We start from the raw sequence: 14,360 nt of genomic DNA, 5'->3' as shown, positions 1-14,360 counted from the left end.
TTTTTTTTCATACCAGGTCTCTGTGTCATTCAGGATGGTCTTGAACTCATGGCAATCCTCTTGCCTCAGCCTCCAGGAGAGAGATTATAGGCATGTGCCACCATGCCTGGCATATATGACTTTTAAAAAATTAGTTATTTTAAATTCATATCTCGAATCTGACAACCAAAGGAGAAAAATCAGGGACGAGGAGCTTTATGACATTTGCAGTATTTTTGTAGGACTTACATGGGTCATTTTTAACAGCACTTTTTGTAACTTAATTTTTCATATCAGCTTACCATACAGGTATGCTCACCTTCATGTACAGAGGTTTAATAAATTAGTTTTTATATTCAGTAAATAAATAATAAAATATAAAATAAAAGGAGAGTGGCTGGGGACATCAGAGTACAATGCACATCTGCTCTGCTCGAGGTCTGCAGTGTCCGTAATGGGGCCATCCAGGGCCAGACTGGACAGCGTAGGGCAGGAAAGTCACAATTCTAGTCCTGTCTCTGAAAAGTGGTTTTACTAGTCAAATGAGCAATACCCAGTTATAGGCAGGAGTCACTATACCCTCAAGATTTTATGAAATACCCAGGACCTCAAAGCTCAAGCATTGAAGTTCCAGTTATCTTTCTGTTTTGTCTTGTGTTTTGAAACAGGGTCTCTCCTGCAGCTCAGGCAGGACTTGAACTCACTGTGCAGCCCAGGGTGGCCTCGAACTCACATCCTGAGTACTCTTGCCACCACACCCAGCTCCAGTCATCTTTAATTATAACCAAAGCTTGGTCAACGTGAGAATCAATGTACAGAGATAGAAGCTGTGGTTTGTGGTCATAGACAGCCCAGAAACTCTGAAAGGCTACCCCAGTCCACCATTCCTTCCCATTGAGGGTCTGCCCCATTCTAACACTGTGTCAGAAGCTCTGACCTCCTGATGGTCGTGGACAACATAAGACCTGCCTTCTGACAGTCATGGACAGTACATCTGCCCTCCTGGTGGTCACGGACAGATCTGCCCTCCTGAAGGTCACGGGCAGCACAGACTGCCCTTTTGAGGGTCATGGACCATCTCCCTCCTTTACAGCTGGAGGTCCAACCTGTGTCCCACGCTGTTTTCTCTCAGACTGGTCCTAGTGTCCTTTTCAGCACGTAATTAATGACTGACTCTTATTGGTCAGCCCTGTAGAGAGAGATTCTGGTCTGTGTGATGGGAGGCCCCACGGAACAAGCCTGCTTTCCAGCTGCTTCAGTTGCCCCACTCTAATTCCCATTAAAACTGAAATCTCTTGGAAATGGATCAGTGCAGAGCAGTGGATCTTCCCTAACGGGCAGGGAAGCTAAGCAAGAGGGTGTTTCTTTTCAAGGCTTGTTAACAGGAGCAGACAATGTGCCCCGCTGCCCCCACCGATCAGTAAAGTGAGGCAGGCCAGTTTTCTCTAAAACCAAAACATTCACTTATTTGAGCAAATAAATGTAAATTAAAATTGTTCTGGGAAAAAAATGATAATGCTCTGCAGTGACACATATCCTCTTTAAACAATTATCCCTGAATTGCTTCCAAATGACAAATGCCTGGAATTTCAAAGCATTTTTTGCATCTTGTTCTTGTAGCAGGAGACACTGCCCCGGCACAGCAGGCACTTGGTGCTTGAGCCCTGTGTGTTCAGTTAAAGCATGTTACTATGCATTTCTAGGCACAGCTACGCCTGGGGAAGACTAGTTACCTTCCCTGTCCTTTCAATAAAGTTTGCAGACTGAGATCACATTAACTATGTGATTGTGTCTATCATATGCCAAGCAAACATACAACCACACCTTTGGGCTGAGTCTAGCTAACTAGTTAGAATGAAAACAAAATAGTGTGATTATCTGCTTAGCTAATCTCTGTGTGTGGATTCACGTTATGGTTCCAAATATCAACCATGATCCAATGTCCAGAGAATGCTTCCTGATTACAAGACATTTTCGTGGAGGAACTGACCAGAGTGACAACAGAACACAGCATTCCAGGGAGATGGAGGGTTACTACAAAGTCCCAGGCTGGGGAGTGGGAAGAGGGGCACACTGCCCGTAGCCAGTATGGCAGAAGCCAAGAGCTAAAGGGTCAAAGGGGAGAATAACATAGAATCAGCTGCAAGACCATCAGGAGCCAGATTACGCAAGGGCCTGAGAGACCAAGTTAAGGATTTTAAACTTTGTGCTAGAAGCAGTCAGAAGCCATTAGCTAGTGTCAGTTAAGCAACATGCTCAGATGAATGTCTGGAAAAGCACCTAGCGTGGAAGACAGAGAGAGGGGTCTTCCTGCAGCCTACCAGATGCTTGCTATGCTCTTTTGCTATAACAGGCTCAGCAGTTGGGCTGTAACCAAGTACAGAGCTAGCACCTAGAAGAGCCTAGAGTTGGACCCAACACTCTCTGGTAACAAAGTTCTCATCTAAACAGCTGTATCTGTTTAATTTGCTTGTTGGAGTCTCATAGAAATTCTCATCTGAAATGTACTATGCAAAGACAGGGTGCACCCCTTAAATTCTACCACCCCATGTATCGTGGGATAGACAGCATCACAGACCACCATAGCTCACGCGCGCGCGCATGTGTGTGTGTGTGTGTGTGTGTGTGTGTGTGTCCTCATGGTGGAGCTCATCTACACTATCACAGGTCACAGCAGGTCACCCACACGTGTGCCTGTGTCTGTGCTCACGGTGCAGCTCATCTTAGTGGAATGCTCCAAACAGAAGAGGAGAGAACAGCAACTCTTCCCAGCACTTGCCCACCCGGCCCTCGTGCTGCCCCTGCTTTGCCTGCATCAGTCCACCTGCCAGCCAGTGAGGGTGGAGGGTGAATTAAATTCTATACCTCCTACAGCTTTATGCATAAACACTCCAAAATTTTTCTCTAAATGATAAGGGCTTTTTTGTTTGTTTGTTTAATGCAGTAGTGATGAATATAATATCCCATCTAAAACACTTGGCAAGCATATTTTAAAACCATTAAGATAGTCAGTCAGCGTTTGAATTTCTCCAGTTGGTTCATACATTTTTAAACTGTTTGAAACAGGAACCAGGCCGGGGCATTGCAATCAGTCAATACACCACATCTTAATCTGCAGGTTCCTCTATCTCTTTCCTTGTTTACCTGGAGGTTTATCTGAACTTCAAAGCTCCCAGGGTTCTGCTGAGTGGAAGCTGGTATCCTTAAAGATGTTCTCAGTCCCCTATGTCCCTGTAACCAGTGACAAGGCTAAAAGCCATGATCAGATGCAAGTTCAATTTGGGAGACAAACGTTCCTCAAGGCTGGTGTTGTTGACCTGTACCGAATGTACCCTCAGTTCATTCACAGCCTACAACCTTCCTGAGGAGTCCTGGCTGGTAGTGAGTAAGTGTACGCGCTGAGCCCTTCCGAGTATACCCTGCACAGCCTATCTCACTCACACCTTAGTGGTTGCCATTGCCCCACCAAAAGGAACAGGGCTTGCTAGGAAAAGAATGGTGTCAGGGAGCGCGCCATAAACCTGGGGCTCACGTGGTGCTCAGAGAACAAGGGCCTGAGAGGTGAGAGCCTCACAGCTCCCACTGCCAGATCTGTAACACCTGAACATCAAGACGGTGACAATAATAACTGTCATCTTTGTGTAGAGGGCTACCCCAGAGCCTGCACTGCCCTGAAGGAGCCACTGAGAGGGGAACGCTCATCTTTACTGTGGAAAGCCAAGTAATACACGTGGATGACTAGTGGAATTAGAAATTCACCAAAAAGACTATTTTAATAGTGAGATTCTTTGTACTATTCTTACACCGTTTCTGGAAGTACAAAAGTGTGCCCAAAAGAAAAGAAGTGTAAGGAGCATATGTGTTCCTGACCTCCTCACCCGTGGACAGTTCTGCTGATCTAGGGACTCCGGCTCCCGGAGTGAGGATTTGATGGCCGGAGGGGTCTGTGGACCTCCTGTCTCTGCCATAGCTTGGGTTGGCACAGGTCTTTCTCAAAGCCGATGTGGGCACACGCTGGTACCTCTCAGACTTTGGAAGTGCTGAGGCCCAGCCAAGCATCTCTCCCTGGAGATAACCCGCTATTTTTACCTCCTCATTTGAAGTGAATTTGTTCCTTCCTTCCTCATTCCTTACGGCATTCTTGGAGAGAAAAGCAGTGAGCACTATCAGAGGCTGCTTGTGGCTGGGCATTGTTTGGTGTGCTGTGTCATTACTGGCCTGTGCGCATCCATGTCTATAGGGCTGTTTCTAACCAGTGGCTTTGGCACTGAGCTACATATGCAGTCTTTTTTTATTTTTCGAGGCGGGGCCTTACTAAATTGCCATATTGTCCAAGCTACCCTCAAACTCCTCATCCTCCTGCCTCAGCTTCCGAAAGTTCTGGCATTATGTGTGCACCGCTCTGCCCAGCTTCATTCCCTGATTTTAAAAGACGATTGGGAAGAAGAAAGTGAGATTATCTTTAGACACTTGAAGGTCTTTTGTGGCCTGAGCTTCACGAGATCCCATAATGTTACAAATTCCTAAAATTTGGTAAGTCGTTTGATTGGAACTAATCTGAGCCCTTCTGGAAGGGACAGTGGGAGCTATTAACCATCCCCAGTAAGAGTGGATGAATCCTTCCCAGGCAGACAACATGTCAGGTCACCCTAATACTCACCAGGTTCCCAGACACTGGGAGTGTGGCAGCCTCCCTCCACCACCCTAGAACAGGACCATACTCTAAGGAGAGCAAGAGAAGAACCCCGGAGAGAGAAGGGCTGGCCCTGCCACTGCTTCTCTGGGTGTGAGAAATTAATTCTCCTGAGGTCCTTGCTGGTAAGCATTAGTCCAAATTAACAGCCCAAGGTAGTCATGGGGACAGCACTGGACATTTTAGAGACACAAGTGCCCTTGGGACTCTCGGGCTCCTTGAGCAGTGTTCATTCCTCTATGACCCTGGGTTTTGTCAGCAAAGCCCACTGGGCCTTGACATTCTCCACCCCAGAGGAGCAGTGTGGCATGCACACCTCCCTCCTCACTCGCGCCCACAAGGCTTCACCCCACCACCTGCCCACTCTAGACCCCGGAATCGGCCACATTTCCCCACATGGACTTGTTCTCTGCTAGCTGATCCTCTACACTGTCACCTGAACCACCAAACGACACCAGCAGTGAGGTCTGTTAAATTCCCAGATCCTTTATCAAGAAGCAGCTGAGTTTCTGACAAATACCAGTCAATGACCACACTAAGGTCTGAAGCAGCCTGCCTCAAGTTGAAGATAGTCACTCTCACTTAAGCTCCTAAGACCAGCAACCGCTAAGCCTCTGTCTGCACCCGTGAGGGAATGACAGCATCGCCACAGGCACCAGGACTGGAGTGGCAGTTTTAACTCAGTGGACAGGGCCTGGCACGTAGCATTCACTCAGTAAAGAGTGTGTTCATTACCATTGTCTGTGCATGAATTATCCAAACCAACTGACTTTCTGAATTTAAAAATAGACTTACAAACAAGTATCATTCTAAGATAAAAAACCATTGCAATGTCAATGTAAAAGTGCCTCCTGGACCCCAAATGAGGTTTCGTTGCAGTCTTCAAAAAAAAAACAATAAGGTTCAAGGGCAGTGGTGGGTTCACCAAAATTCCTCCGCACCTCCCAACCTGCCCGAGAAGCACATGCGGGGGCACCAGGGGCAGTGTGCCTGCTCACAGACACTCCTGGAGCTGGGACAGGGGCTGAGAAGGGCTCTAAACGTACCCGGGGAGGCCAGGGGAGGCTTTACAGGAGGGACGCCAAGGCCTTGCATCCCCAAAGACCTTGAAGTGGGCGTGTGGGGCCTATCTCTGCCCAACCCCAGAGGCAAGGACAAGGAACCACACTGCTGGTTGTCATTCATAATATTTATTTTGGAAAAATACTTTAAAAAGGAATTTCTTCATTAACAAAACAGTAAAAAACTCAAATAACATTTGCACAATATTCCATAAATACATTTATATACAAAAAATATAGTCACATAGACCCGAAGTGCCTTTGTACATATTTACCAAAATTTAAATTATAAAAAAATGAACATCACAAAATACTCAAGCTTTACAGATATCATGAAAAATATTTTTACAAATCCAAAAAAATAACACACATTTTTTTCATCTAAAAAAAAAAAAAAACAAAACACATTTCTGTATCAAAAAGGACAATGAAGGCAGTTGTGTTTCTAGTTCAAGAAGACTGGCTCATAAGAACCCAAGATACACGCGCCGGGAAAGGCGTGCTTCTCTGCAGTGCTCAGGTCCACGCGAAATATATACTCTGACAGCAACTGTCCATAGTGCAATGGGCGCCTGGCAGGCGGGGCAGCGCGGTCGCGGCTGGCGCGCTGCTCGGGAGGAGACCAGCTCGCCCGAGCTGTCTCAGCAGCAGTCCCGGGCTCCCTTTCCTCTTCAGCAGCATTCGTGGGGGCATAGATCCTTGGAATTTCACCTATCTTAGGGGCAACAGGAATTGTGCCATTCCATTTCCATCTCACACCTAGAGGCGCAAAGATAGACGGGAGGTGAGCCGCAGGCAGAGGTGGGCGCCCCGCCCGCTTTCCCTGTGCACCGCAACTGACCTCAGTGGCAATGACACACTCATCCCTCTCGTCAGAGATGACGTACACTGACTGGTACTTGGTGTCCTTTGAAGTGGAGTGGACGGACTCTGGCCTTTTCCTCTCTAGCGCATCCCCACTAAAAGGGAAAACAGAGAAGCAGGCTAAGCACAAGGACACGCTTGCCACCCCAGGGCCCGCCCGGACCCGCCCGCCACGGCACATACCCCCTGAGTGTGGCTGGCGTCCCCTTCTCCTCCCCTGCGTTGCCCTGGGGCTGGCACTTGGTGTCACACTTGCTGTGGGTGTCCCTGATGGCACCTTCGTCGCCCTTGAGGTCCTGTACCAGGTTACAGTCCACCGCTGTGTAGCGGGCCTTGAAGCCGTTCTTGTCAGCCCCCTGGTCCCCGTGGAAATCGGCCTTCTTGTTGGTGTTCTTGATCTGCGTGGCCCCGATGACACTGACAGAGACGTCCTTCTCACGCTGGCAGCTGGCCAGGTTGTTCATGGTTTCTGTCTCACCCCGGCAGGAGGGCTCTGCTGGCAGCCGGTGCTTCTGCAGCCTGAGCCGGACGCAGACCCCCAACGCGGCACAGCCCAGCAGTAGTACCAGGACGAGGACTGCTCCGGCACACACAGCCACCCAGGGAAATGGCCCACCCTGGCCCTCCACGTACTTCTCTGTGAGGTCCACCACTACGGGGCCAGGCGGCTCGGGCAGCAGGAACTGGCAGTTAGGGCCCCCGTAGCCCCTGGCACACTCGCACACATAACGCAGGCCCCTTTCGTGGCAGGTCGCCCCGTTGTGGCAGGGCGCGTGCTCGCACCTTCGGACAGGCGCGCTACAGTTCCTGCCTGTGTAGCCAGGTGGGCAGGTGCAGGAGTAGTCGTTCACACCGTCCCGGCAGGTGCCTCCGTTGGCACACGGGGAAGAGGCACAGTCGTCCACGTTGTCTTCACAGTGCCTCCCGGAGAAGCCAGCCTGGCAGCGGCACAGGTAGGCATCGCCGAGGTCCACACACTTGGCACCTGGAACACAGGACAGGAGCGGTCACATGTGTGTCCACACGAGTATACTCACTAAACAGACAGCCTAACTTGGCCCCTGTGGGTCACCAGAGGCCCCAGGACAGCCTGTGGCCCACCAACCTTCATTCGGGGCAGTGTAGTCCAGGACCCTAAACACCACCATGGGGAGGAGTCCATACTTAGTCCCACATACTAGAATCAGTCATAAAGGCAAATACTTCTTGGTCAGTACATTTTGACAAGCATCATGCAGAATGCTTTGCCTGATTACTGCATTCACCTTCACTACAGCCTGACAAAAGGACAGATACCACTAGACTCAAATTACAGACAGAGAAATAAAGGTTTACAAAGGGCGCCACCCTGGCCCACAGCCACAATGTTAATGAGAGGCAAGGACAGCAACAGGCAGGGAAGGGAGCCGTCTGGCCCAGCTTTCCTCGGTGAGGCTGTTTCAGTCAGGTTCCAGCAAGAAGCTCCGGTCCACAGAACACACCTCCTCACACAGGGGTTCACCAGACTACACTGGTGACAATGCTGGGAGGTATCCCCTCAGAAAGCACTGCGGCCGTGTTGCTATCTGGACCTGACCTGCTGGCCTATGGATGGCCACAGGCCCTCAAGAAGGCCTGACCCTGAGCACACCAGACCACCAGTGGCCCGGGGTAATGCATGCACAGACAAGACCCAGGCTGCTCTCTTCCCTCTCGGCATTTCCAGACTCAAGGACACAGTCTCCACCCAGAATTCCCACCACACAGACGAAGGGATCCACAAACTGAAGGCTCGTGAAGCTCTGCCTTCCCTGCGATGGGATCCACATGCTCCCCGCAGCCCGGGACAGCGCCTGAAAGAGCGCAGCCTCCCTCACCACTGGGACAGGGTGCAGAGCTGCAGTGATCCATCTTCTTCTCACAGTTGAAGCCGGAGTAGCCCACGGGGCAGCGGCAGGTGTAGCCTCCCTCGGGGTTGTCTGCACATCGCCCACCATTGAAGCAGGGGCCATCTGCACAGGTCATGGCGCTCAGCTCGCAGACCCTACCGTAGAAGCCAGGCGGGCAGGTACAGGAGTAGCTGTTCTCGAGGTCCTGTGTGGGGAGGCAGAGAGGCTTTCCGAAGGCGCTCCAAGAAACCCTCACACTCTTTCAGACCAAGGCTCCCGGCTTCAGGGAGACTGCGGAGCAACACACTTACCGTGCAGCTCCCCCCATTCCGGCAGGGACTGGGGGCACACTCGTCAGTCTCCAGTTCACAGTTGGCACCTGTGTACCCAGGCCGACAGGAGCAGGTGTAGCTCCCCTGCCCCGTGTTGGTGCAGGTGGCCCCATTCCTGCAGGGTGTGTGGTGTGTGCAGTAGTTCAGGTCTGTTGGGGTGGAGACAGAAAAGGAGGGAAACAAATGAAATGCAGGAAGCCTTTTATTTTTCCAGTAACCAAAGAGCCAGGCAAGTCCCAGGCGGCTCTAGAGGGGCAGTTTTGGGGCCGAGGGGCTTACCTTGGTTACAGAAAAGGCCCCCCCAGCCTTCCTGGCAGTTACACTGCCAGGGCTGCTGGCAGGTGCCATGCAGACAGCCTGGATATCGGATGCACTCGTCACAGTACCGGCCCTGCCAGCCTACTCTACACCTTGGGAAAAAGCAGAACACGATCAGATGGATGCTGACCATTTCTGGGTTCATAGTGACATTCTTGCACATGGGAAACCACCTCTGGCAACACCAGCAAGCCACACGAGGATTATTATCCCAAGCACATCCCATCTCAGAGGTTCTGACGGTAGACATTTTAAAGTTTCTTCCAGGGTTCTAACATGAGCAAGGTTTGAGAACCATGGATGTGAACACTCACTTTCTGTGACAATTCTTTTCAACCTGCTGCCTGTACATCTTCATAACCATCACATCAGGTGAATGGCAAATCCATGCCCATATACAGTGGTACCTCGGTTCACACATGCTTTTGTTTGCCAACAATTTGGTTTGCAAACAGAAGCATTTGGCAAAATTTTGGTTTTGTTTGCAAACTCTGCATCAGGTGACCAACATGAGTACAGCCATCTTTCAGCACAAACACAAACATGGCCCTCTTTTCCGAAACCACAGAAGAAATTAAATTTGTGAACCAAGGTACCACTGTACACATCCATGCCATCCACTATGCCAAAACACCAAGAGAACAGCCCCCTCACTCAACACATTTTAGCAGTTTTCAAACTGATGATTGTAAAACATGGGATGGATACAAATACAGGACTCCCGGTACAGAATGATAACAAGAAAAGGGAAAAAACAAAAGGCAAAACAACTTTAGAAAACTTACTTGCATTCCCCGGGCTTGTCACAAAATCCATGCTGTTCATCACACCCAGGCAGGCAGATGGCTGCAGGCAGATAAACACAGGTTAAGCCCTACTCTAAGGCCTCCCTCGAATGTCCAGGTGAGGATGGTCAAAGCCAGCTGAGCCCAGTCTGCAGGTCCCAGCTGAGCACACCCTGGCTGTGCAGCACTGGCCTACACTGCCTGGGAGCTCTGGACCTCACTTAGCTTAGAATGAGCATTCTTCTTAATACAGTCGCTCCCGGACAAAAGGGCTCTCGGAAGCCCCCACCCCCACCCATCCCCTTTTCTTCTAAGAGAGGGTCAGAAGTCTTCCCCCCCCTCCTCCCCCACTTCCCAATTCTATGCACAAAGCTCCACCTCTTAATATCCCAGAAAGTGTGTGTGCAGATAAGAGTGGACAGCTGGTGTGCAGGGTGCCAGGGCAGGACAGCTGCTCCATTGTCTCTTCCCTCCCGGCAGCTGCCCCAGCGCAACAATGCCGCCCCCCATGTTCCCCCCACAGCCCTAGCATGTGTGTGTGTCTGTGTGTGTGTGTGTAGACACACACACAGAGAGACACACACGCTCCTGCCAATGGGAGCAGGCGGCATACCCACCGCCTATCCTCGGAGAGACATAATCTACGGCACGCGCAAACTGGGCGGGGAGAGACTAGGTGTTTGAATAAGAAAAAGTTTGGGTTTCTGGCTACCCCAGAACCATGGATGAAGATAGAGGAGAGCTAGGGTGGAGGCAATCCAGGAGGTGAGAAGTGCCCAAGGGCTGCGGGGGCACTGGCTGAGGTTTCGAGCTGGCTGACTTTCCCAGTTATGAAACTCACTAAGGAGCAGCTCCGCCAGTTCGGAAGAAAACAGAACCAGCTTGGGCCAAGGCAGAGTTTAAAAGGAACTCAGTAGCGCCCTTACCGAGATGGGAAACTAAGCAGCAATGACACTAGGCCTTTCTAGAACAAGAAGCCCCCCTCACCTCCTCGCACAAATCAGAGCTGAGGAAAGCCACTCCCATCCCCCCACAGAGGTTGGAGGCCTCACAGAGTCCAAAGTTCACCTGCTCCAGGGCAGGAGAATGAAAGTTCATGGCACAGTGGGGGTGGGGCGTTTCCTGGGCAGCTCACCAACCCTTGACTGTGGGGAAATGCTGTGCCAATGGGCAAGGGTGGCCAGCCTGCAGAGGAGGCCTCAGAGAGCTGGGGAGAGGCTCCCTGAGGGCCAGGTGAACCGGAGCAGAGCCAGGGGCTCCCTGCCTGCCAGGCCATTACATCAGTGCTTGCCTTTCTTCCCAGCCAATGTGCTGGGAGCATTCAGACAAGGCGGGGAGGTGTGCCCCTCACCCTTGTGGCCTCCACACACTTGCCCCTGCTGTCCACAGACCCACAGGAGTAAAGACCTCCCCTCTGGACAGCGTAAACAGTGCGCACCACAGGGAATCTTTGAAAATGGCTTATTCGGCGGTCAGGTCAAGCACCCCAAATCAGGGAAGAGAAGGAGGGCCTTCCTGATGAGACGTCACAGCCAGGACAGTGTGGAAAGCATGCCCCGCACACACCCGCTCGCTGACTGTCCCTCCCTTCCTTCCTCCCCTCCCTGCCATGCACACACCCCGGGGGTAGCACAGCCTCGCTTCCTGACCCCTGGCCTTGTCTCTGAGCTCCTCCCTGATGAAGAAAGGCAGCTTCCTATAGCAAGTAAACACTATCTTGGACATGAAAATGCCTGAGTTGACCCTGACCCTCTCCTAGCGGTAAGACCTTAGAAAGGCACGCCTGCACTTTGGGCCTCAGTTTCCCCGCCAGAACATCGCTAAGGTTCACAACCCTGGGCCTCCTTAGCAGCCCCACCTCCACCACCAAGTGCAGCAACAGGGGGAAGCCGCCTCCCCACGGGACTCACGTTCTGTGCAGTACTGGCCTTTCCAGCCCGGGTTGCACACCTTCTCGCCTCTCTCCCCACAGGTGAAGTGGCCGAAGGCGTCATCCCGGGGACGGCAGAACACAGAGCAGCCCTCCCCATAGTAGTGCTCATCACACACAAAGCGGTATGAGTACTTGAGGTCTGTGCGGCCGCTGCTGTGCAGATCCTGGGACCACTCCTCACCCACCGTCAGGTGCCTCTGCGTAGCCAGGCGGCTTATGAGCCTTTCCGGGTTTTCTAGGGGGGAAGAGGCTCCAGTCAGTTCTGACCAGCAACACAGAGCTTGAGGACCATGGGGGAGGTGGCCCGCATGCCTACTGCATGGGAAGAAGGCCAGGACCCCGGGCTGGAACTACCAGCACACAGGCACAATGAAAGCCATCAGAGTTTGTTGGGGGTAAAGTCAGCTACATCTTAGGTAAGGAAGCTGTCTGCACAGTCTTAGGGTGTGAGTTTGTGGTTACCTGTTGCAAGATCATCAGGAGAGTCTGTGTGGAGGGCCTCAATGATCAGAGAGAAGGTGCCCTGGAGAGAAGAGTGGACATAAGACAAACCAGGAAAGGGTACTTGTACAAACTCAAAGTCTTTTGGGACAAGCGAGTCAGGACTGAGGCCTGGTGGCTCAGCTCTGCCCAGGGGTGTCTTGCATCTCTCCCTGGTCTCACTTCGTTTAAGGAATCGGAGGAACTTTTAAAAGATGGGTTTCCTGGTGTGTTTTTGGCCTGTTAGTACAGGATATCGTGGAGGATGAGAGAGAGCCCGAGAGTTCAAGCAGGCCGGTGGGATAGTGGAAGAGGCTACAGGGCAGCTGTCACTAGTTGTCCAGGAGGGGACTCGGCCAGGGCCTAGGAGCTGAGGACAGAACTTCCCAGCGGCCTGGGTCTGACTGCAGAGACAGGTACAGAGGCGCATGCGTGTGTCCTGGACTTGGAACCGGTTCGGGTCCTGCCTGCCTGCCTGCTCACCACAGCCCAGGGTCACCCTCCAGTAACAACGGGGCCTTCTCATAAGTCTAGGTGGCAGGCAGACCCACGATGCGTATCGGGGTCCCTGGTGTGCCCGGAAGACTTGTCTGCCAGCCCCCACCCGGAGCCCCGGCCCCGGGGAACGCACGTGAGGCACTCACCGGCCAGGTGAAGCCGAAAGGGAAACGGATGGGGTTGCTGAAGGCGGAGTCGGCGCCCGCGCCGTCGCCGTCGGGCAGGCTGAAGGAGTCGATGCCCAGCACCGGCGTGACGGCGCTGCCGTAGGTGCAGGGCGGCTCGGGGGACACGCTGGCCTGGTAGTGCTTGAGGCACACACGGAAGAAGGTCCTGCAGGCGCACGGCGGGCCCGCGCCCCCGCGGCAGCAGTTGCGGTTCCCCAGCAGCCCCTTCTTGTTGACGAACTCCTGCAGCTTCAGCTCGAACACACCCGAGCTCCAGACCTGCACGGGGAAGGGCGTGAGGGCGCTGGCCGTCGCTCGCAGGGTCCGCTTTCGGCGGCCAGCTGCGCGCCCCCGCCCTCCGCCGCGCCGCCCTCCGGGCCCCTACCTGGCACAGCAGGGCCGAGACGACGGCGAGGGCCAGCGCGCTCCGACGGCCCATGGTCCCGCGGCGCGCGCCCTCTGGGCCTCCCGGGCCTCCTCTGGGGCGGGGGCGCGGGCAGGTGGGACGACCCGGATTCCTGCCCTGGGCGGTCTAGGCCCCTCTGGGGGTTGCGGTCCTGTGGATCCGCCTCGGGGAGCGACGCTCGGCGTTGCGCGATGCGCGAAAGAAAGGGCTAGCTCCGGCTGTGCAGGGGACGCAGTCTGCGGTTTTCTCCTTTCTTCCAAGCCACGAGTAGGTGAGGGTCGTCTGCTTCCTGGTTTTGTTTGAAGCGTCTTCGAGATAGAGATAGAGATGACAGAGACAGACAGAGATGGAGACAGAAAGAGCGAGAGCGCGCAAGCGTCCAGAAATTCAGTTTAATTCCCAAGAGAGCGACGGAGGCTTCCTGCGGAGGCCGATTAGAAGGCGGTGGTCTGGATATCCCACGGGCGAGGCGATAATCCTGGGCCGCGCGGGGCGCGGAGGGAACGGCGGGTGCGCGGTGAGTGTGCGGCGCGCGCCCTGCGCTCGCGGCCCGGTGTCACTGCGGCCGGGCGTCACTGGCGGCCCGGTGTCACTCGGCGGCGGCCGCTCCCGGAGCGCTCCGCGCCCGCGGCTCCTGCGCCAGCGCCAAGCCTCGCGTCTTCGAGACAAATCTGGCCAATGCCATTCGAGTCAGCCCGCCCTGGACCCGAGGCCCGGGCCGAGAAGCTTCGCGCGGCCGCCCGTCCTCCCGGGCGACTGCCCTCACCAGGACAGGGCTCCGCGGGTGCGCGCCGAGGATCTGGCGAAGGCCGGCGCCCGCCGCCCTTATATTCCGCCGGCCGGCCGCATGCCTAATGAGATGCAAATGAACGGCCCCCCAATCTGGCGAGAGCTGTCACAAAGGAGCCACTTTTCCAAACCCTCCTCTCAATGGATCGCCAAATGGTCAGTGAGCTGTAAAATGTGCAACCCTCCT

General features: G+C 53.4%; 2 protein-coding genes across 2 annotated transcripts in view; one reads left to right on the top strand and one right to left on the bottom strand.

Moving 5' to 3' along the window:
* Positions 1-5,851: 5,851 nt before the first annotated feature.
* On the bottom strand, positions 5,852-13,450 carry Dll1 (delta-like 1 (Drosophila)). The gene is made up of 11 exons (XM_005377625.2): positions 13,364-13,450; positions 12,958-13,257; positions 12,296-12,356; positions 11,811-12,068; positions 9,901-9,961; positions 9,077-9,207; positions 8,777-8,946; positions 8,454-8,670; positions 6,781-7,582; positions 6,575-6,692; positions 5,852-6,492 (listed from the first exon to the last, which is right to left on the bottom strand). Exons 1-11 carry the CDS (start codon positions 13,415-13,417, stop codon positions 6,487-6,489), a joined length of 2,178 nt encoding a protein of 725 aa, XP_005377682.1. The 5' UTR covers positions 13,418-13,450; the 3' UTR covers positions 5,852-6,486.
* Positions 13,451-14,251: 801 nt separating this feature from the next.
* Positions 14,252-14,360, top strand: part of Fam120b (family with sequence similarity 120B) — a 91,341-nt gene continuing 91,232 nt past the window's right edge. The window contains exon 1 of the mRNA XM_005377627.2: positions 14,252-14,329. Coding sequence (XP_005377684.1) covers positions 14,315-14,329 — 15 coding nt within the window. The 5' untranslated portion in view covers positions 14,252-14,314. The remainder of the gene's footprint in view (positions 14,330-14,360) is intronic.

This window comes from Chinchilla lanigera, unplaced genomic scaffold (assembly GCF_000276665.1).
Source record: "Chinchilla lanigera isolate Chin_1 unplaced genomic scaffold, ChiLan1.0 scaffold00010, whole genome shotgun sequence".
NCBI classification, from domain to species: Eukaryota; Metazoa; Chordata; class Mammalia; order Rodentia; family Chinchillidae; genus Chinchilla; species Chinchilla lanigera.
This window is presented reverse-complemented; position numbering and strand designations above follow the sequence as displayed.